The 22,055-nt window shown below is 40.6% G+C and overlaps 1 protein-coding gene across 2 annotated transcripts in view; it reads right to left on the reverse strand.

The window, feature by feature from the left end:
* LOC127057812 (tropomodulin-3-like) overlaps positions 1–22,055 on the reverse strand; it is a 52,688-nt gene that overhangs the window by 25,342 nt on the left and 5,291 nt on the right. For both annotated transcript variants that reach the window (XM_050966917.1, XM_050966916.1), the window contains exons 2-3: positions 10,760–10,956; positions 9,346–9,502 (exon numbers count right to left, since the gene is read on the reverse strand). In XM_050966917.1, the coding sequence (XP_050822874.1) occupies positions 9,346–9,502; positions 10,760–10,885 (283 nt within the window). In that variant the 5' untranslated portion in view covers positions 10,886–10,956. The remainder of the gene's footprint in view (positions 1–9,345; positions 9,503–10,759; positions 10,957–22,055) is intronic.

A 22,055-nucleotide genomic window follows, 5' to 3' on the forward strand; every position in this document is an offset into this window, starting at 1 on the left:
AGCAGTGGAAGCACCATAAAAGGGAGGGGAGGGCCCACAGGTACCCAAATCATGGACCCACCCCTTCCCCTCTACCCGCTCTGCGTCTCTCCTGAGGCCCCTGTCATAAACAGATAGCTAAGGGTTAATGTCTCTTTCACCTGAAGCACCTGACCAGAGGACCAATCAGGAAACCGGATTTTTTCAACTCTGGGTGGAGGGAAGTTTGTGTCTGAGTCTTTGTCTGTCTGCCTGCTTTCTCTGAGCTTTGGAGAAGCAGTTTCTACTTTCTAGTCTTCTGTTTCTAAGTGTAAGGACAAAGATCAGATAGTAAGTTATATGGTTTCTTTTCTTTGGTATTTGCATGAATATAAGTGCTGGAGTGCTTTGATTTGTATTCTTTTTGAATAAGGCTGTTTATTCAATATTCTTTTAAGCAATTGACCCTGTATTTCGTCACCTAAATACAGAGAGACCATTTGTATGTATTTTTCCTGTCTTTTAAGACCTGTTGAAGTTTTCTTTACTGGGAAATTTCAGGGAAATTGAGTCTGTACTCACCAGGGAATTGGTGGGAGGAAGAAATCAGGGGGGAGATCTGTGTGTGTTGAATTTGCTAGCCTGATTTTGCATTCCCTCTGGGTGAAGAGGAAAGTACTTTTTGTTTCCAGGACTGGGAACAGAGAGGGGGAGTCACTCTGTGTAGTTTCACAGAGTTTGTGTCTGTGTATCTCTCCAGGAGCACCTGGAGGGGGGGGAAGGGAAAAAGGATTATTTCCCTTTGTTGTGAGACTCAAGGGATTTGGGTCTTGGGGTCCCCAGGGAAGGTTTTTCAGGGGGACCAGAGTGCCCCAAAACACTCTAATTTTTTGGGTGGTGGCAGCAAGTACCAGGTCCAAGCTGGTAACTAAGCTTGGAGGTTTTCATGCTAACCCCCATATTTTGGACGCTAAGGTCCAAATCTGGGACTAAGGTTATGATAGCCCCACCCCTGGGCTTCCCTTCCCCCAAGACCACGCCCCTTTCCCCCTCACTCGCTCTTACAGCCAGTAAAAAGTGTGGGGGGGTCATAGCCTCCTTATTCCCCTGTTTCAGTGCCCCTGCCTGTGTGTGATCAACCTTTGGTTAGTTTATCATTTAAGTCACAGTTTCTCAAATTTATAGTTTAGACCACTTCTTAATAGAGCTGGTTTTATGGCGCATTCATGAATGCATTAACATCCTTGTTGCAACTACAGCAAACGTTGCCATGGAAAGTAACATAAGGAATGGATGTTTAGCTGCCTTTAGTGCAGTAAGTGTTGTGATTCCCACCCCCATGCCCTCAACTCCCAAGCTCTGGCTCTTCATTTCATCTCCCTTTCTGCTTCTTATAGCTAAAGGCAGAGAAGGAGGGGGTCCAGCACCAGGTTACCAGCTACCTTTCCTGGAAGATCCCCTGGAAGTGCTTTGTGGACCACAGTCTAGGAACCCCTGGTTTAAGAGGAGGGGAATGTCAGAGAGGAAGGAATAAGAGGGTTCTGTCTCTCTCAGGATGAAATTCACTCTAGCAGAGGGCCTGCTGAAGATCCTCTATGCCTCCTGTGCCTCACTTGAGCCCCTTAGGGTAACCTGCAATAATAGTGAGGGAGGAATAGAAAAGTAGAGAAATTATTGTGAAAACAAAATCTGTTTTTATAAATTAAATGTGCCTGGCTGGTCTGATAAAAAAAAAAATTAAGAGGTCAGAGTGTGAGGACTACTGCATGCACCCTTTACTTGCTGGCGCAGGTTTCTTCCTTACTCTTCAGCACTTGCTGAGGCAGCAGGGAACAGTTTTTAAAGCTGTTCTAACAATGTTAGGCCCAGTCCAATCCATCTGGCTTAAGTGCTAGAAGCAGTTTTGAGTGTGAACCAGGTAAAGGCCTTGTGTAGACGGAACCTTTGTGAGAATATTTCCAACAAACCTCATCTAGCTAAAACCAGTAATCATGTCTGTTCACATGTACATTGCACATAAAGCAGCTTAATTTTTTTTTCAGGTAATGAGCAAATACTTCAAGATGATTTAGTGTATTATTCAGTTACTTCAAGGATAAGACCTCTGTGTCTTAGGAAACTATGATCTAACTAGAGGACCGCTGCCAAGAGAGCTTTTTTCTTCATACATGCACACTAACACAAGCACTTTTAAAAAGACATCTGCACATCAGCCCATGAGGGCCATTTATTTGACTATCTGGAAACATTCCATTTTTTAAAGTCACATGACGAAATGTGACAGACTTTGCTTATTTGGAAACCATGAGATACTTCAGTATTTAATAAACAACATGATATAAAAAAGGCAGATTATACAAATGGTTAGTATTTGAACACCACTGAAATAGTTATTTATCTTTACCAAACTATTTTGTTTGCTTCCTACTGTTGCATTTAGGAACAGTTGTAACCCAAATTTTCCAGGCTACAGAATATACTTCGACTTCTCAAGCCTTCTAATCTCATTTTATGTACTATGATTCTATGCATGATGGCAACTAGCCTAGGTTTCAACAGACATGCTATACTTCCTCTGGCTTTTAAAAAATACGGTAGTGTATTGATCAGTACTCACGTGTCCACCATATTAAAGCAGTTTATACCATTGTTACCATTTGTGCACTCATTAAGGGCCAATTCTGAAAGGTGCCAAACACCATCAACTCATTGAAGTTAGTGGTAATTGACAATAAACTGCACTTCAAGAAGACTGGGCTCCAAATCAATTTAATTGTTTACTAATCCTAGGAACAAAGCATCTGTTGGGAACTGAGGACAACTGAAGAGTATTTACTCTCTGCCCTAACGAGTCCTTGCAGAACAAATAAAAATAAGGGCAACAACACTGAACATATCTTCATGCTCTTCAAGACTAAATATTTCATCAAATCAACATTCAAGATTGTATCCGCCATTTTCTTTTATTTCCATAATGGAGAAAAGCTTTGGCTTGTCAACCCTCTCTTGTACTCATCTTTTGAACACAAATGAATGCCAGCTTCGTAAAATACAGGTGACAAGTCTCTTCCTGACAGAGCCCTGGGGCATTCAGAAATAATATTTACTACTTATTCTTCATTAGAATAAAATTCTGAAAGGCACTTATGTAGTTTTCAATTCACAACTGCATAAACCCAAGTGTCAATTTGTTAAACTTTCATCTCCTCTTAAACTCAAAGCACCTTTAGGCATGTAACTTCACCACACCTCACACCACCCACTGTCCCCCACCATCCCCCTTTAATCTATCATTTCACATACAAATTCCCTAAAATTTCCTTTAAAGACCAGCCATTTGTCTGAAAGACAAAATTGGGTATAATTGCAATTGATTTTCCTGCAGAATAATTCTTGATGCTAAAAAGGCTAACAGTAAATTTAAATCAACTTAAGCCAAGTGACCGGGGTCAATCCAGATAAATAATACATACCATTAGAGTTTTTAGTCCAACCTATTTACTGTTATGTTAAAGCAGAAACAATGTTTTATGACCAGCCAATCCATGAGGTGAGGAAGCCATAGTAAGAATGCAGTGTGCAGGGAGGTGATGGGAGGGAAGGACTAGAAAAGTGTAAAGCTTTGAGATGCAAAGCCTAGTTTACTTAATATTTAGCTAATATTTTGTAAGACCATAGCACCTTCCACATGATGATTTCAGAGGGAATACAAGCATTAATAAATTAATCTTCACATCACCCCATGAGGTAAGCAAGTGTCACATTTCACAGTTAGGGAAGCAGGCAATGAGAGGTTAAGTGACTTGCCCAAAAGACACACTGGTTTCACAGCCAGGAACAAAACCCTGATCTTCTCACTACCAGCCTTGTGCTTGTGCCAAAAGACCCTTTTTGCAGGGAGACACAGACCCGAGACACACAGCTACTTGTTCTGAAGTTACTGCAGCTTTTTAAAGTGACACTTCATGGAAGAAAAATGTGTTACATCAATCTTTTGCCTGAATTATTTCTTCAGGCAACAATGGCTTATTGTACTTTCAAAACTTAATCAGAACAGTATGTGACTTTCAAGTTCTTAAAACTGGTTGAAAACAAAGTTGGTTTTTTTAGAAGGGGTGGGTGTTTGACAGTATGCTTTTAGAAACAAAGCCAAGCACTGGAAAGAGTATAACGTACTCATTTTACATATGATTTGTTATGCTTCACACTTCTATAGTCCTGTTTCTTCCATTACTTCAAAGTGCTTTATAATACGATTTCAAGCTAATCAAGTTTCACAAGACAGTGAGGTAGCTAAAGGTCCTAAGATGTAGAGGAATCATGACGCTAATGACATGTAACAACCCAAGGGTTAATCGTGCAGTTGTGTAACAGTGCACGTTAACCCTAAATAATTTCTGACACAAGTGAAGGACGACACCATATTCATATTCAATTCAAACAGCAGGGGAATTTAGGCAGGAAAAGGGCAAGTTATCGGAGTTTGTGCATGGCGAGGCCATTGTTTTTAACATCTCCCCTCATGTACTATTTGAATAATCTCAAGTGCTCAGGACCACCACAGAAGCCCCTAGTGTCATGCTGAACATCAGTTCAGAACTGACTCAAGATTGGTTCACCAATACCATGTCACTGAGTGGACACATGTTCCCTGCCCAGTCCTGCTTAGCCTACGAGATCCACTAGGATTACAGCACAAGGTGGGATCATTAAAATAAGCATCCCATAGAAAATAGGCTTTTTGTAAAACTTCCTACGATCAAGATAGCTTATTGGCAAAGGTAAAGGAGATTTATATAAAATAGGATAGATGTAGTTTGTATTTTTGGGAGGAGAGAGAACTGGGTAGACTTCCCACCTAATTAAGTAAAAATTAAAAGAGTTAGACATAAGACTCAGACTATTCTATTGCATTTGGTAGTAAAGTCTCTGTCCCAACAAAATAGCACATAAGGGAAGCAAAAGCAGCCCAGACCAGAATTTATTCTAGCTAGTTTAGATGCCTGGTAAAAATATAAGCTAGAACTCACATTAGATAAGAATGGTTTGTCACAAGATGAGTGGGAAACACTGTCAAGCTAAGTTAACTCAACCCCGAAACAAGATTCCCATTCCTCATCACCCCACATCTCATTTCCATCTATTCAGACTGAGTTCACTGAAACTTTAAGTTTGTTTGTTATTCTGAGGGCTTGTCTACACTTACAGTACACATAGTGAAGACAAGAGAGCTGTCTACACCAGGGATTAGGCTGATACAACTACGTGGCTCAGGGGTATGGATTTTTCCACCCCCAAAGCAATCTAGTTATACTGACATAAATTAGGAGACCAAGCCTGAGGGCTTGTTTACACTGGCAATTAACAACACTGCAACTGTCTTGCTCAGGAGGCTGAAAAGACACCCCCCTGAGCGCAGCAAGTTGCAGCACTGTAAAGCACCAGTGTAAACAGTGTCCTAGCACTGGGGGCCGCACCTAATTTTTTAAAGAGCACTGGGAGAGCTCTCTCCCAGAGCTGCGCCGCAACCACACAAGGCATGTTAAAGCACTACTGTGGCATCACTTTGGCGTTGCCAGTGTAGACTAGTCCTGAGATACCTAGGAATAAAAAGCATTAAGAGCAAGTGTGAAGTACTGTGCTGTTCATGTGTCTATTGTTTGTAGCTAGGTCAGACTTATTCATTCAGAAATGCAGTCACTACCTCCCATTCATGGCCTTTTTGGCATCTGTCATAGAGGAGATAGTAATAAAACCAATACAAATCATGGCATGACACTAAAACAATCAAATTATTTCCCTGGGTAAAAGGTAAATGAATGAATTGGACTGAACTGTATTAGTGGAGCTTAGAACAAAAAGCTATGAATAAATTAAAAGCACGCTCAGGTTCTGTGTAGGCCCATCCTCTATCACACAATTTTTATATTGAATGTCATTTCTCTACCTTCTCCTGAACTAATGAGATAATTTAAAATTTTCATTTTTATTTCTGAAACAAGAAGCACCTGACACTATAGACATGTCTTACAAATACTTACAAAAAAGTAAAAAGCAGCAACCCCCAGCATATATAATAATCCAGACACAAAAGTAAACTAAATTCCCTACTTTCCCTAACAACTGCCCACACAAGAATAAAACGTTCAGACTAAGCACAGAATGTCAAGGCACAAGATGTTAGTTTGATTTACGTCACTATTCTCTATCTAAGTGAGTCCTGGAAAGTTACAATGGAAATTCCTCAGAATGATGAATATTTGCTGAAGTTCTCTGATCAGGTTTTATTGTTAAAGAGAGGAACTTTAGAAAGTGAAAGGAAGTTTATATTCAATCCAAAAGTACAGTAAATCTTTCTATCCTAAACCCAGGAGTCTCATATACCGAATACCTTAACTGACTTTTTTCTATGATTCTTCACCACACAGGATGTAACCTTATGCAATATAATGGGTCAAACTTAGTGTAGGGCTAGAGTGCCCTGAGGGGCCTGATTTTTAGAGGTTTCAGAACTTTCTGAAGATCAGGTCCCCTTAAAGTCTCAGGCTGTGCACCCAAAAATTGAAGTATCCAAAGTCAGCTAACTTTTTGCAAATCTTAATCTAATTGTGGCAGCAAGATAAGGTTGAATTTTAACAGTCAGCATCACTCTCCCATGCAAGAAAAAAAAAAAAACCAACTAAATCCAATGAAAGGTGATGGGGGGCAGGGGTGGCTATCATAAAACCAGAGCAGGGTGGGGGGGCTTGAGAAAGGAGTAACAAAGAATTATGCTGTCTAAAATGTGCATGAAATTCCTCACTACTATACACTGCAAAAATTCTGTTCTATAGCTCTGATGTGAAGAGTGCCTAGTTTCACTTTTTACAATATTTTTAATATATTCTTTCCATTTACTCCTTTTTTAAATTAAACGTATCTTTTCCTTTAGTGTTGAAGGAAAAAAAGATAGGGAAGGTTATTAAATAAGAACCCTCTTTTTAGGAGAGAAGGAATCTTTAATGGCTATGCTGGCATGACACTGCTACATCTGAACAGCTTGTTGTCATTAGTAATACTTCACTACATAAAGGAAGTGACATTTGATCTTTATTCACTATGATTTATACTACAGCTGGATCCTTCTATTTTCCAGAAGGAATGACCATGGCTTTGGTCTACAAAGCTGATAACAAGAAAGCCAGAGGAACTTCAGAAGGCATTCGTCTAGCTGAGTGAAACCATATTAAAAACATCTTCTCCTTCTCCAGGCCAGCAAGAGCTGGGAAATCTGAGGTGGCAGAGTTATCAGGCTGGGTGGTAAGTGGAGTAAAGAGAATCAAGCATTGCTTTTATTACTCTCTTAGAGCCTTCCAGCCAATCTAAGGACTGCTTCCACGAGGTCCAAAGGGAGCCATGTCTAACCTTTCTTGGCTAGACTAGAAACAAGGCCTTTAAGGTGAGGAAACCCAGAGGACTTCTCTCACAGTCACCTTTTACCCTTAAACTGTTTACACTGTATGCTGGAAAATCTGACCAAGATTAGAAACACAGAACAAGATAGGTTAAATAGCATATTAAAGAGCCAAATACAAGCCAGGAGAAGCAGAAGAGGTTGTGAACGTTATAGTTGCAAGTATTATATATGAAAATATTCACCCAAACTTCTGCATCTAATTGCTATCGCAATCAATAATTGCATATGCAAATTAAGCTGGCTAATGTACACAAAAGTCTGAAAATCCAGAATCAGGTGTTCTTTCATCATTAGATAAGCTAGAATCTAGTGTTTTGAACCAATGAGTACAAGGTACAGTTGAAAAGCAGAGCCTGAAGACACCAAATAGTAAGAAGACAGGAACTTTTTTCCCCCGAAAAAAGGAAAATATTGAATTAATTGAAGTCCATTGATTCCTTCCAACATAATCATAATTTATAATGGGGTGAATGAGGACAGATTGACAGGCTTAATTTTAAATCTGGGTCAGGAAAGAAACTGTTCCATAAGGACAGAACCTCAGAGCTGTTAAGATTTTGATTAATTACTTCAATTCCAGAGGCTTTATGAGTTTGTAGCATTTCTGAATATACTTTCACATTAGCCATTATATTTCTTCTACACTTACATTTGTTTGACAATAGTGATTTGTAGCCAAGCTTTAGAAGTGTCATAAACACTTGAAGACTTATTTTGATTCTAAATCATAATCCAGGACAAGGACACTTGGACATTTTCTTAAATTATTGGGAAGCAAAGTTGGAGATAGTGAAATTTTCTTCACTATCTCCAAGCGCTATACCCTATTTGAGCTGTGTATACATAATTATACCAATAGGAATTGTTAGATACAAGAATCAACTCTGAGCATGTGTATGCACATATATAATCATATACACTTTTATTATACACACTCCAGATATGCGTTTTCATCTTCAACATTTTGGGGGGGTGAAAGCATGTCTTGTGTTGTGTCTTTTTTTTAAAGCATTCCCAATAAAATTCCAACCCAACACACTTTCCGAAAATGCAGAGTAACTGTAAGCACTAAACATATTTTTAAACCAGAAACCTGAATCATTAATAAAGCCCAAATGAGACATGAAGCTTCTCATAATATAAATTTCATGGGTGACATTTAAATTTGCTCTGGGCCATTTTTCTGCTAGGAATCCTACCACCTCATCTGGGGTTGGCAGGCAATAATGCCTTTTGCTGTACTGGGCCCCAAGCTGTAGAAAAGCTTTGCCTTTTAAATCAGTCACAGCCATCCCTCATTTTTATTACTATCCAATCTCTTCAGTGCCAGGTTGCTTTTAATAAGACCACTAGTTGCCCTCCTCTTTATAGCCTCTCTTCTCTTTCCCCACCACCATGCTGGACCCCTCTACTTCTTCTCCAGTTTTATAAGGGTGGCTTTATTTGTAATATATACAGTTTGTTTTACACTCTGCAATACATGTACACTTTGAAACCACTATAAAACAATAACTAATGATAATGACACCCTTCTGAGGCTGGTAAGCATTCCTGTCTTAGAGATAGGGGAAGCAGAGAGCAGTTCCCAACAGATCAGTGGGAGACCTAGAACCTGAATTCAGAACTTCCTGGCTCCTGATACTGGGCTTAGTCCACTAGATCATGTTGTTTCAATGGAATTTTCTTGATATATTTTAATGTAATATCAAATTATTAATGGAATCATCCATAAACAATTCTCTGGAGCACTGGTGGTGCACGCTAATGGAGCACTTCCAACTACTGACAGGGAGAATGACACTTCTAATGAACTGGCTGAGGCGAGTTGCTGGCTATGCCACCCAAAGAGGGATGTCAAAACAGCCCATGCATCACACCAGTCAAGTGCATTCCTGAATGAGTACCAACAGGCTGACTAAGGACATTCTTACCTTTCTTTTCCCCTGTAAAAGGCACAAAATCTTCCCTGTCTTCCTGTTCTAGTGCTTCCTTCTCCAAATAAGCAAGGAGTCTCTCTCGGTCAAAAGCGCCTGAGGCCTTTTTAGTAGTCTGGTCTTTCTGTCGGAAGCCTGCCGGCAAAAGTGCATTCTACAAAACAAAAGGAAGTATTATGACCAAGCTTAAAAAGTCCTGGTATACAAGTTGTCAGCTTCAATTCAGTCTTTTTGAAAATCAAATTCATTCTATTCTACTTCTCAGAAAATCTTGAACCTCCCTCCAATATTTTTTTGGAGGCCAGGTCTACATACAATGGATTGCATATTGTGCATTATTAGTGTTTAAAAAAAAAAAAAGTTATGCTTGAGGAGTACCAGAGCTTCTAGACTCACACAGTACTTACTTCACATTTCCTTTTCAATATGAATGCCTCCTTCACTTGCATGAGGAGTGAATAAAAACGACTCATCCCATTTGCACATTGGATGCTTAGTCAGGAGGCTATCTACACCTTTCCAAATTCACAAGACAACTGTCTATTCTAGCCAACTCAGTCAGCAACCAGCAACATGGGGAAGCACTTTTGTACAGGAGACCTGATTTTATTCAAGGCCTTCTGCAACTGCTGGTATAATGTGAATTAAAGGAGAAAGTCATAGAAAAAATGGAGGAAGAAATGTGGATAGAAAGGAGGGAGCAATACATAAGAAAGGGGGGAGATTTCTGAGGGTCTTTTTAAAAAATGTATTTTGACAGTTTTCACACAGTTAAAAATTATGCATGTCATCAACATGAGAAGTAAGCAACCATACATAACTAATGATATCCCACAAGAATACTCTGCTACAGGTCAAGTTATTCAGAACTGAATAATATAATATATTACAATATGACTGACAATGTCACAAGTCTACAGAGATTATATCAAATTTAAGCCTAAATTGACAGCTGGGACTAGAACCCAAATCTAGCTAAAGAACAGGGAGGCAAAAGAAGTCCACCTTTCCCCTCGTCATAATATATCAGTACATGCAACAGAGAAGGCCACCAGGAGTACAAAAGGACAGTGATCAATACATGTTGGAAACAGGATAATAAAGCTAGAAACATTTTCAAACAAAAAATTTCCTTCAGGAACAGCATCAACTGTAATTTTTCCTCTCTCTAATTATAAATCATTCCCAAAAAGGTCTTCATGGTCATTTCACTTTAAATGGGTTGTTTTCCTGTTGCAAACAGGAAATAAACAGCTTTGAGATACGAGTCTTATTTTTTGTATTGTTTCTTTAGCAGATTAGAATACGTGTTCTGTGCATATAAAATAAATTAAAGAAAGCTGCATGAGTTTGTCAGTATAGTTGCTAAACCAGTGCCACCAAAGAGGGCTGTTTGCGGCCCAATTCCCACCTCAGGGTCAAGGTCATCCAGAACAGTTTCCAGTTGTTTCAGTTCTTCTTCTGACAGCTTGCCAAGAATTTCATCCTCATCAAGATCCTTGTACTTGTCCAAATCTTTTCGGAATGGAAGCGTCATGTCTTAGTAGCAGAAAGTCACTAAGTTTTCAAACTTCCAATAGAGACTGATTTCTGTTCTTAAATGAAGCTCTAGAAAGAACAAAAAAGGAGCACAATTAAGGACATTTTCTCAAAATCACTGTGTTTTCAAGCTTCCAAGTGTACAAGTACATTTTCCCAGGGAAAGTCTTCCCCTCCATCACATGTACACATCAATTTTTGCTGTTCTACAGTAGCACATATCGTAAGTGCCCTCTGGTTTTTATAAAATGTCCATCACCATGCTATCTAAGCACTGCTAGGCTCCTAGTAGCAATTTAAAAGACTCTCCAACCCCCCAGACCAAATCACTCTGCAACGCAGAAAAGTCAAGTTTTGGCTTATAATGTTGATAGTGCCAATTTTACTTATTCTATTGATATCAATAGGACGCTCAAAGCTACAATATTAAAGGATTGGAAAAAAGCAAAAATAGTTATGATCAGTATTTCTCTAGTCTAAGCCCTCCTAGTGCCATTAGTTTCTGCAAGCAACTGACGTCAAAAGTGTTCCGTAGGTAGCTGAGAATGATCTTTTATATTTTTCTTGTTCGAGGTCATATTTACAGCTTGATTAGAAGAGGCACAGTAAAGGAGACAAACTAATTAGGTAATAAACAAGGACATGAGTCAGCAATAATGGCAAAGGAAGTTAGCCATCTACTTCTGCTGGAGTGAGTTATATACTGATAAGTAACATTTGACTGTCAAATTAAAGATAAATGCATAGTCAAAATGCTTAGCAACTTTTTCTTTTTAAGTTTCCTAAATATTAGTAGACAGGTGATCAAGAGATGCCTATTCAATTTTTACTTCCTAGATGCCAGCTGGAGGCCAAATATATAGAAAATCAGGAATTAAACATTCCCCAGGTCAGGCTTTTTCCTTCCTATAACTTAAAAGAGGCCAATTTACGCCCAGTGACTAACATTGCAATCTCTCTCACTTCATTTTGACTCAAGTATGTGTTAGCTGTGAATTTAAAAAATCCCATGGACTGACGTAATACAACAAGCCCTAGCTCAAAATTAATGTAAAAGGTTTAAATAGAGCAAGTAGTTATAAAAAAGCATCTGCTAGCACAACAGTTAAAATGTTCAAGAATATATTACATAATCTGACAGCTGAACAAATTGCATACCACAGACAGAATTTAATCTCAATTTCATACTCTGAAAACAAGAGATTTTTTGAGCAAGCTACAGAACTTTCCATTATAACTAACGAGAGTTACTTACTACCTCATATAATAAGGAGCTATTGTTTCTCATGAAATATAAACAAAGCTTGGGTATGAGATACAGGACTGGTCTACATGACAAAGTTAGGTCATCTTAACTACATCACTCAAGACTGTGAAAAATTTCATGCACTGTGCAATATAAAGCCAACATAATCCCTGGTGTAGACACTGCTAGGTTGGGTGGGAGCTATTGCCTTTTGCAGAGGTGGATTTACTGCAGTGACAGAAGAACCTTTTACATCACTGTGGGCTTGTCTTCACTACGGAGCTAAATCTGTGCTGCAGCGGCATCGATTTAGCAGGTCTACTGAAGACACGCTCAATTGATGGAAGAGCGCTCTCCCATCGATTTCTGTACTCCTCCTCAACAAGTGGCAGAAGCACTGTTGGCAGGAGAGCGTCTCCCGCCGACATAGCGTAGTTTGGGCCCCGCGATAAGTAAATCGAATTGCGAAGCTTAGATTGACTGGCAGCTGTAGTGTAGACCAGGCCTGTAGCAAGTGTCTATATTACAGCAGTGCAGCAGCCATGTCAACGTAGCATTCAAAAGTAGACACACTCACACATTCTAGTGACTACTTTTTTTAGTGCATTAAGGAATATAAAAGGGGACAGGCTCGTTTATTTCCTTCTCTTTAAAAAAAATTGGATGGGGGGATGTTGCTGTCTTTTGGCCAAATTCTTGGCTCACACTGTGCACACATACATATGCAAAACACCACAGCTGAAGGTGGAAGGAGAGAAGGACATAGTACTTGATTTTTTCCAAAAGAGTAAAGTCATAGAGATGTATCCATAGTAGACTTTGGAAACAGGGCCAAGACCACTGGCCTGACTTGAACCCCACTACTACTTCCAGCAGGAATAATCTACAGAGAGGCTGTGCATGCAGCCAGAGTCAATCTGTCAATGTTGGTTTTATTCATCCGATGCATGCACAAAGTGCCATTGCAGGTGCTTACATAACACACTGCATTCATTTTTTCATTTCTAAAATTATAGTCAATTCCAGGCCACGTGATCTTTGGCAGGCCAAAAATGTCATTGTTTCCCCACACACACCCCCCCAAACAAAATTAAAAATAAATTAGAAAAAACAACCCTATCTCCTGGCTAGTCTACTGCTCTGTTTACTGAATTCCTTCATCTCATTTGTGTACAGTAAGGGAAGTCTCATGGTGATTATTTGTTCACTGAATGTGTCACTGTTAGTCAGCATGTTGTTCTGCACTCAGAGACTGAGCAAACAGTGGGAATGTAGGCTAAGATTTCTATGGTGCACACTTCATATACTTTATAGATCAGAGGTTCTCAACCATTTTCTTTCTGAGGACCCCACAACATGCTATAAAAGCTCCATGGCCCTGCTGTGCCACAACTGTTTTTCTTCTGCTGGGCCGGCATTAAGAGGTAGCAAGCAGAGCAATTGCCTGGGGTCCCATGCTCAGGCTTCGCTTCAGCCCCAAATGATAGGGATCAGGGCCTCAGGCTGCAGTACTGCACTGCAGGGCTTTGGCTTTCTGCCCTGAGATGTAATGAGTCTAACCCCCTGAAACCTGCTCACAGCCCACCATGGGACCCCAGACTCCTGGTTGAGAACCATTGTTATAGATAACAGTTCACAACAGTACTACAAGCAAGTTCTGTTAAGCCAGATTTTCTCTTCAATTGCTCTAACAATGACAGTTTTTGATGTCTGCCAACCTAGAAGAGACAAACAAAGTGTACAGGTACATAATGCTTCAAATAGTTACAACTATTCCATTTTACTAAAGAAAACTATTACCAGTTGTAACACGGTTACTTCTGTGACTGCATGTTTGGTATTACTAGGACATCCAGATGCTGAGCTACTATGACCAAACACAGGCTAAATTCTCAAGAGACTGCAAAAATGTCACAGAACCAGTATCAGTAAAGTTAAATTAAGTAGCTTCTTCCAGATCTCCCACAAGCTTAAAAGACCATTCTACTTGGCACTGGTAAGGTACCAGCTGGAATACTGTACCCAATTCGGGGCGCCAAACTTTAGAAAAGATGTGGACAAACAGGAGAGCAGCAACAATAATAAAGGGTTTAGAAATTCTGACCTATGAGGAAAGGTTAAAAAAACTGGGAATGTTTAGTCTTAACAAAAGATGACTGGGGAACGGGGGGGAGAACCTGATAACAGTCTTCAAATGCATTAAGGCAGGGGTGGACAAAGTACAGCCCATGAACCACATCCTGCCCATTAGACCATTTAATCCAGCCCTCAGCTCTCGCTGGGGAGTGGGATCAGGGGGTTGCCCCACTCCAACATCCCAGCCCCACCCCAGAGCCCACATCTCCAAACGGAGCCCTCACACCCCTCCCCCATATCCCAACCCTCTGCCCCAGACCTGATCCCCCTCCCCCACCCTCTGAACCTCTCGGTCCCAGCCTGGAGCCCTCTTCTGTACTCCAGCCCCACCCCAGAGCCCTCTCACACACACAGGACCAGTTCCAGGCACCAGCCCAACAAGCAGCTGCTTGAGGCAGCCAACAGAGAGGGACAGCACGTCTGGGTCTTCAGTGGAAATTCGGCTGCAGGTCCCTCACTCCCTCTCGGAGCAGAGGACCAGCCAAGAAATTGTCGCCGAAGACTGAAGCGGCAGTGGTAGAGCTGCAGATTGCAGCTTTTGGGTGGGAGGGCCTGTTTGGGGTAGCAAAAACCCTGGAGCCAGCCCTGCACACACACCCCGGACCCCAACCCGGAGTCCCCTCCTGCACCTTGAACTCATTTCTGGCCCCACCCTAGAGCCTGCACCTCCAGCTGGAGCCCGCACCCCTACTCCCAATTTTGTGAGCATTCATATTTCCACATCCCGATGCAGCCTTCAGGCCAAAAAGTTTGCCCACCCCTGCATTAAGCGCTGTTCTAAAGAGGACTGTGATCAATTGTTTTCCATGTCCACTGAAGGTAGGTCAAGAAGTAATGGGCTTAATCTACCACAAAAGAGATTTAGGTTATATATTAGGAAAAAAATTCTAACTATAAGGGTAGTTAAACTCTGCAGTAAGCTTCCAATGGAGGTTGTGGAGTGTTTTTAAGAGCAGGTTGGACAAACACCTGTCAGGGATGATCTAAGTTTACTTGGTCATGCCTCAGAGCAGGGGGATGGACTTGATTTCTTGAGGTCTCTTCCAGCCCTACATTTCTATGATTCTATGAATGTACAGATTTACTTAAGTATGTGCTTAAAAGTGGTGACTCAAAATTAACAAAGGACATCATCAACTTAAATTCTGTACCTTATAGTCTAGCACAGACTGCTACAGATGCCATAGCTTTATGGTATTTCTGAAATGTTTGTTAAGGATTCACACTATCTGCACAGTAATTAACATAACTACAGTGCATCCCACACAATATATATACAAACTAACTTCTGACTCTAGAACAGAGAAGTTTTTCCCCTTCCTTTCAATTGAAGCCATTCAGTATAGTATCTTAAAGGAAAACATTTCCTGCAGCTAATTACACAGCATTGTCAGCCACCAAGCTGCATACTCTGAGTGCCAAGTTAAGCTGTTTTTCAACTTTGTGAGAGTGTTTGCATTCAATTATCACAAAGCGATTTATAATTTGAAACAATTTGCAATGCTGTCAGTGATTCGAATCTATAAAAAAATGCCCTGATGTGGCTCAGTAACTAACCCCTCCACCAAAACAATATTATCAGCTTCAGTACCATATGCCTTCTTCAACCAGGCTTTGTGCTACTTCTCAAACAACACAGTCTCCCACAACTCCCTTCCACTTACTGTCTTTAGCACTTCTGCCTTGAGAAAGTAATCTGGAAGTTACACAAGATAAATATTGGTAATATATTAAGATTCCACTTGCAGTCCATGGACCTCATTTGTCTTATATATGATGCCATATAGTCACTATATTGATCTCCGAAGCTGTTCTAGCTGGCCTGATGGTTCTACTGATAGCACATCATAAACCAATCAAGGCTCCCAAATTATTAGGTCATCAGAGAAGCCTGCAGGTTTCCAGGGTGTAGAAGAAATGTTAAGCTTCCCATCCATTTGCAAAACCTACAGACACCTGTTAGAGAATACAGTGGGAAACCAGCAGCCCTACTCACTGCAGACTTAGTGACACAGTTGCAATTGCGGGTGTACAGGATGTGGGATAGAATACTTTTTTATTTTTTTTAAAGCTTACTAAAATAAAATTGGAAACTATAACAGGACACTTGAGTAATATCCTGAATCTTCTCCTTAGCAAGTTAAGCATCCCCTGACACACACTCTTACTTAAAACGAGAGTCACCTTTCAAGATTTGAGATGAACCTACCATTTAAAATCGTTCTGGGGTTCACTGTGTAAATACCTATGGATCAGTATTAGACTAGTTTTAAAAGTACGCTTTTCATTTTTAATAAAAGGTATCTTCCAAAAAAGATTACCATGTAACACTGATCCTTGTGACAATTATAGGTACTACTGTAATGTCTAGGAGTGACTTGCCTGCCTGGTGTGAAGGTTGCGGATCTCTGGAGGCATCTAGACAGACTTATGTGTAGTGCTGGGGAGGAGCCAGTGGTCGTGCTACATGTAGGTACCAATGACATAGGGAAGAGTAGGAGAGATGTCCTGGAAGCCAAATTTAAGCTGCTAGGGAAGAGACTGAAATCCAGGACCTCTATGGTGGCATTCTCAGAAATGTTCCCAGTTCCACGCGCAGGGCCAGGTAGGCAGGTAGAGTTTCAGAGTCTCAATGCGTGGATAAAACGATGGTGTAGAGAGGAGGGATTTACGTTCATTAGGAATTGGGGAAACTTTTGGGATGGGGGAGCCTGTACAGGAGAGATGGGCTCCACCTAAACCAAAGTGGAACCAGACTGCTGGCACTAAACATTAAAAAGGTTGTAGAGCAGTTTTTAAACTAGGAGATAGGGGAAAGCCGACTGCTGCAACGGAGCATGTGGATCAGACACAGACTTCTCTTAGAGGAGAGTCTGATGATAGGGAATCTCCAGGTTATAGTCAGGAACATAGGACAGAAGAGGATAACGTAAGGGCCAGATCAGATGATAAACAGTCACACAAAAAAGAATCTGGCACATCAGAAAAGGGAAGACAAATAAACAGGGACAAGTTTTTAAAGTGCTTGTACACAAATGCTAGAAGTCTAAATAATAAGATGGGTGAACTAGAGTGCCTTGTGATAAAGGAGACTATTGATATAATAGGCATCACAGAAACCTGGTGGACTGAGAGCAATCAATGGGACACAATCATTCCGGGGTACAAAATATATCGGAAGGACAGAACAGGTCGTGCAGGGGGAGGAGTGGCACTATATGTGAAAGAGAATGTAGATTCAAATGAAGTAAAAATCTTAAGCGAATCCACATGTTCCATAGAATCGCTATGGATAGAAATTTCATGCTTGAATAAAAGTATAACATTAGGAATCTATTATCGACCACCTGACCAGGACAGTAATAGTGGTGATGAAATGCTAAGGGAAATTAGAGAGGATATCAAAATTAAGAACCCAATAATAGTGGGGGATTTCAATTATCCCCATATTGACTGGGAACATTTCACTTCAGGACAAAATGCAGAGATAAAATTTCTCGATACTTTAAATGACTGCTTCATGGAGCAGCTGGTACAGGAACCCACAAGGGGAGAGGCAACTCTAGATTTAATCCTGAGTGGAGCGCAGGAGCTGGTCCAAGAGGTAACTATAGCAAGACCGCTTGGAAATAGTGACCATAATATAATAGCATTCAACATCCCTGTGGGGGGAAGAACACCTCAACAGCTCAACACTGTGGCATTTAATTTCAAAAGGGGGAACTATACAAAAATGAGGGAGTTAGTTAAACAAAAGTTAAAAGGTACAGTGACTAAAGTGAAATCCCTGCAAGTTGCATGGGCCCTTTTTAAAGACACCATAATGTATACTCCAAATTAAGAAACACAGTAAAAACTAAAAAAGAGCCACTGTCGCTTAACAACTATGTAAAAGAAGCAGTGAGAGATAAAAAGACTTCCTTTAAAAAGTGGAAGTCAAATCCTAGTGAGGCAATAGAAAGGAGCACAAACACTGCCAGCTTAAGTGCAAGAGTGTAATAAGAAAAGCCAAAGAGGAGTTTGAAGAACGGCTAGCCAAAAACTCCAAAGGTAATAACAAAATGTTTTTTCAGTACATCAGAAGCAGGAAGCCTGCTAAACAACCAGTGGGGCCCCTTGACAATCAAAATACAAAAGGAGCACTTAAAGACAATAAAGTCATTGCGGAGAAACTAAATGGATTCTTTGCTTCAGTCTTCACGGCTGAGGATGTTAGGGAGATTCCCAGCCTGAACTGGCTTTTATAGGTGACAAATCTGAGGAACTGTCACAGATTGAAGTGTCACTAGAGGAGGTTTTGGAATTAATTGATAAACTCAACATTAACAAATCACTGGGACCAGATGGCATTCACCCAAGAGTTCTGAAAGAATTCAGATGTGAAGTTGCAGAACTATTAACTAAGGTTTGTAACCTGTCCTTTAAATCGGCTTCGGTACCCAATGACTGGAAGTTAGCTAATGTAACGCCAATATTTAAAAAGGGCTCTAGAGGTGATCCCAACAATTACAGACCGGTAAGTCTAACGTCAGTACCAGGCAAATTAGTCGAAACAACAGTTAAGAATAAAATTGTCAGACACATAGAAAAAAACCGTTGAGCAATAGTCAACATGGTTTCTGTAAAGGGAAATCGTGTCTTGCTAATCTATTAGAGTTCTTTGAAGGGGTCAACAAACATGTGGACAAGGGGGATCCAGTGGACATAGTGTACCTAGATTTCCAGAAAGCCTCTGACAAGGTCCCTCACCAAAGGCTCTTACGTAAATTAAGCTGTCATGGGATAAAAAGGAAGGTCCTTTCATGGACTGAGAACTGGTTAAAAGACAGGGAACAAAGGGTAGGAATTAATGGTAAATTCTCAGAATGGAGAGGGGTAACTAGTGGTGTTTCCAAGGGTCAGTCCTAGGACCAATCCTATTCAATTTATTCATAAATGATCTGGAGAAAGGGGTAAACAGTGAAGTGGCCAAGTTTGCAGATAACACTGAACTGCTCAAGACAGTTAAGGCCAAAGCAGATTGTGAAGAACTTCAAAAAGACCTCACAAAACTAAGTGATTGGGCAACAAAATGGCAAATTAAATTTAATGTGGATAAATGTAAAGTAATGTACATTGGAAAAAATAACCCCAACTATACACACAATATGATGGGGGCTAATTTAGCCACAACGAGTCAGGGAAAAGATCTTGGCGTCATCGTGGATAGTTCTCTGAAGATGTCCATGCAGTGCGCAGAGGCAGTCAAAAAAGCAAACAGGATGTTAGGAATCAATAAAAAGGGGATAAAGAATAAGACTGAGAATATATTATTGCCCTTATAGAAATCCATGTTACGCCCACATCTCGAATACTATGTACAGATGTGGTCTCCTCACCTCAAAAAAGATATTCTAGCACTAGAAAAGGTTCAGAAAAGGGCAACTAAAATGATTAGGGGGTTGGAGAGGGTCCCATACGAGGAAAGACTAAAGAGGCTAGGCCTCTTCAGCTTGGAAAAGAGGAGACTAAGGGGGGATATGATGGAGGTATATAAAATCATGAGTGATGTGGAGAAAGTGGATAAGAAGAAGTTATTTACTTATTCCCATAATACGAGAACTAGGGGTCACCAAATGCAATTAATAGGTAGCAGGTTTAAAACAAATAAAAGGAAGTTCTTCACACAGCGCACAGTCAACTTGTGGAACTCCTTGCCTGAGGAGGTTGTGAAGGCTGGGACTACAACAATGTTTAAAAGGGAACTGGATAAATTCACGGTGGCTAAGTCCATAAATGACTATTAGCCAGGAAGGGTAAAGAATGGTGTTTCTAGCCTCTGTTCATCAGAGGATGGAGATGGATGGCAGGAGAGAGATCACTTGATCATTGCCTGTTAGCTTCACTCCCTCTGGGGCACCTGGCTTGGCCACTGTCGGTAGACAGATACTGGGCTAGATGGACCTTTGGTCTGACCCGGTACAGCCGTTCTTATATTCTTATGTTCTTAGCCCTAGTCATGAAACAGGGCTCCACTGTGTTAGGCGCTGTACAAACAGAACAAAGAGTCCCTGACCATGAGGACTATCTGCAGAATGTGGTCTGCCAAAGAAGATTAAGATTTATATGAAACATACCCAACTCCAAAAGCTGTCAGGGTTTCCAGTACTCTTAGTACAGGGCAAATAGCAGTTCTACACAGTTATTCCGGCTAAGCTAGAACCCTTCACCTCCCATTAACCATATTAAGGTGCTATAATTTACTGTTAAATTTGGCACTTATTTGCTTTCCATCATTCAGTACAAACAACTAGTTTTCAAAAATGTGTTTGTGCCCTATTTGATTCACTACAAAATATTGGTGTCACAGATCCACAGGTCCAGTGCTCTGGAACAGTCCGTGGAGAACCCCTTCAGCGTGCCAAGCCCCCTTAGGGTCTCACTCTTTCACTAGGATAAGACACTGGGCTTCACTGCCTTCTTAGACCAAACCTCAGAGCCTTCAGCACCCCTGCTTCACACCATGAGCTCCCTTCAGCTAATCCACCTGAGAGAGAACTGAACATCCAAAGGGAGCAATGCACCCTGAACTTCGGCCACTGCAGTGACTCTCAGCTAGCATCGTAAAAGCAGAAAAGTTTATTAGCTGTTGGAACACAGCACAGAAAGTCCTTAGTTAGCATATAGAACAGAAAGTTACAGCATGGTCCATCTTGGTCAGCCCAGAGCCTCTCTTTTATGCTAGTTTAGGAGAGTGTCCCGCTTCCAGTAGCTTACACTTAACAACCCCCTACCTTGTCCCTCCCCAGTCCTTTGTTCTTTTTCCCAGGCAACCATTGTCACATGTGGACCAGGCCCCAGACTGTAGGCGAGAATCACACCTGTATCTCTGGGTCTCTGCAGAGCGTAAACAATCTTTTCCCACTACCTAGTTAGCAATATAGCATATAGGAGAAACTGAGGTACACATAATATTCATACAAAATATTACAGAAAATTCCCACTCCATCACAGGAGGCAGAAAGGTATTTAGATTGTACGCTGTTTGGGGCACATAGTGCCCTTTCTGCAAAGCAGCATCCAATTTACTACGTTAAACAATTCATTTTCACAAAAGCTTTCACTACAGCCATGTTAATGCCATTGTTATTTGAATTAATCATTCCAAACCACATCTCAAAGTTCCCCTGTCAATCTAGGATCCAGTGTTTTCCACTGATCTAACTTTATAGTTTACAGCTTAAACTTTGCACGTAGAAGTCTGAAAGGTCACTATCTTCAGAGTATATATAACTAAGATACTAGAACAATATAGCTGGACTTGAGGAATTTATTCTCCTATTTGCCAGTCAAATAGAAAACTGTACTAAGGGGGGCGGGGCGCAGGCACAAGGGAGGGAGGAGGACAAAGCCATGATTTTTTGATAAATTTGACCTTTCATTTAAAAATAGTTTTTAGTTGTCATCATCACTAAAGTATTGCATTCCAAATATGAATTAATGCAGTGCTGTCCCAGTCTGCATTCAAACAACTTCAATGTCTCCTCTGCTAGTCCTAGGTTTAGTAAGCATCAGGAAAGTTAAAACATGAGACTAGTTAGAACACTGTGGACAGGAGTGAAAAAAACAAGAATCAGGTCACTCTGCTGCTGCCTGGGAAAATGATGAGCAACAACAGAAATAAAAGCACTGGAGAGAAATATTCTTATGTTATGCTGCTTATATTAGCTGAGTCATCAACCTCAGCTACCTTCATACATGTCACCTCAACACCTGAATTATTCTGTAAGTGTATTCTCTTAAAATG

This window comes from Gopherus flavomarginatus, chromosome 9 (genome assembly GCF_025201925.1).
Source record: "Gopherus flavomarginatus isolate rGopFla2 chromosome 9, rGopFla2.mat.asm, whole genome shotgun sequence".
In the NCBI taxonomy this organism is placed as follows: domain Eukaryota; kingdom Metazoa; phylum Chordata; order Testudines; family Testudinidae; genus Gopherus; species Gopherus flavomarginatus.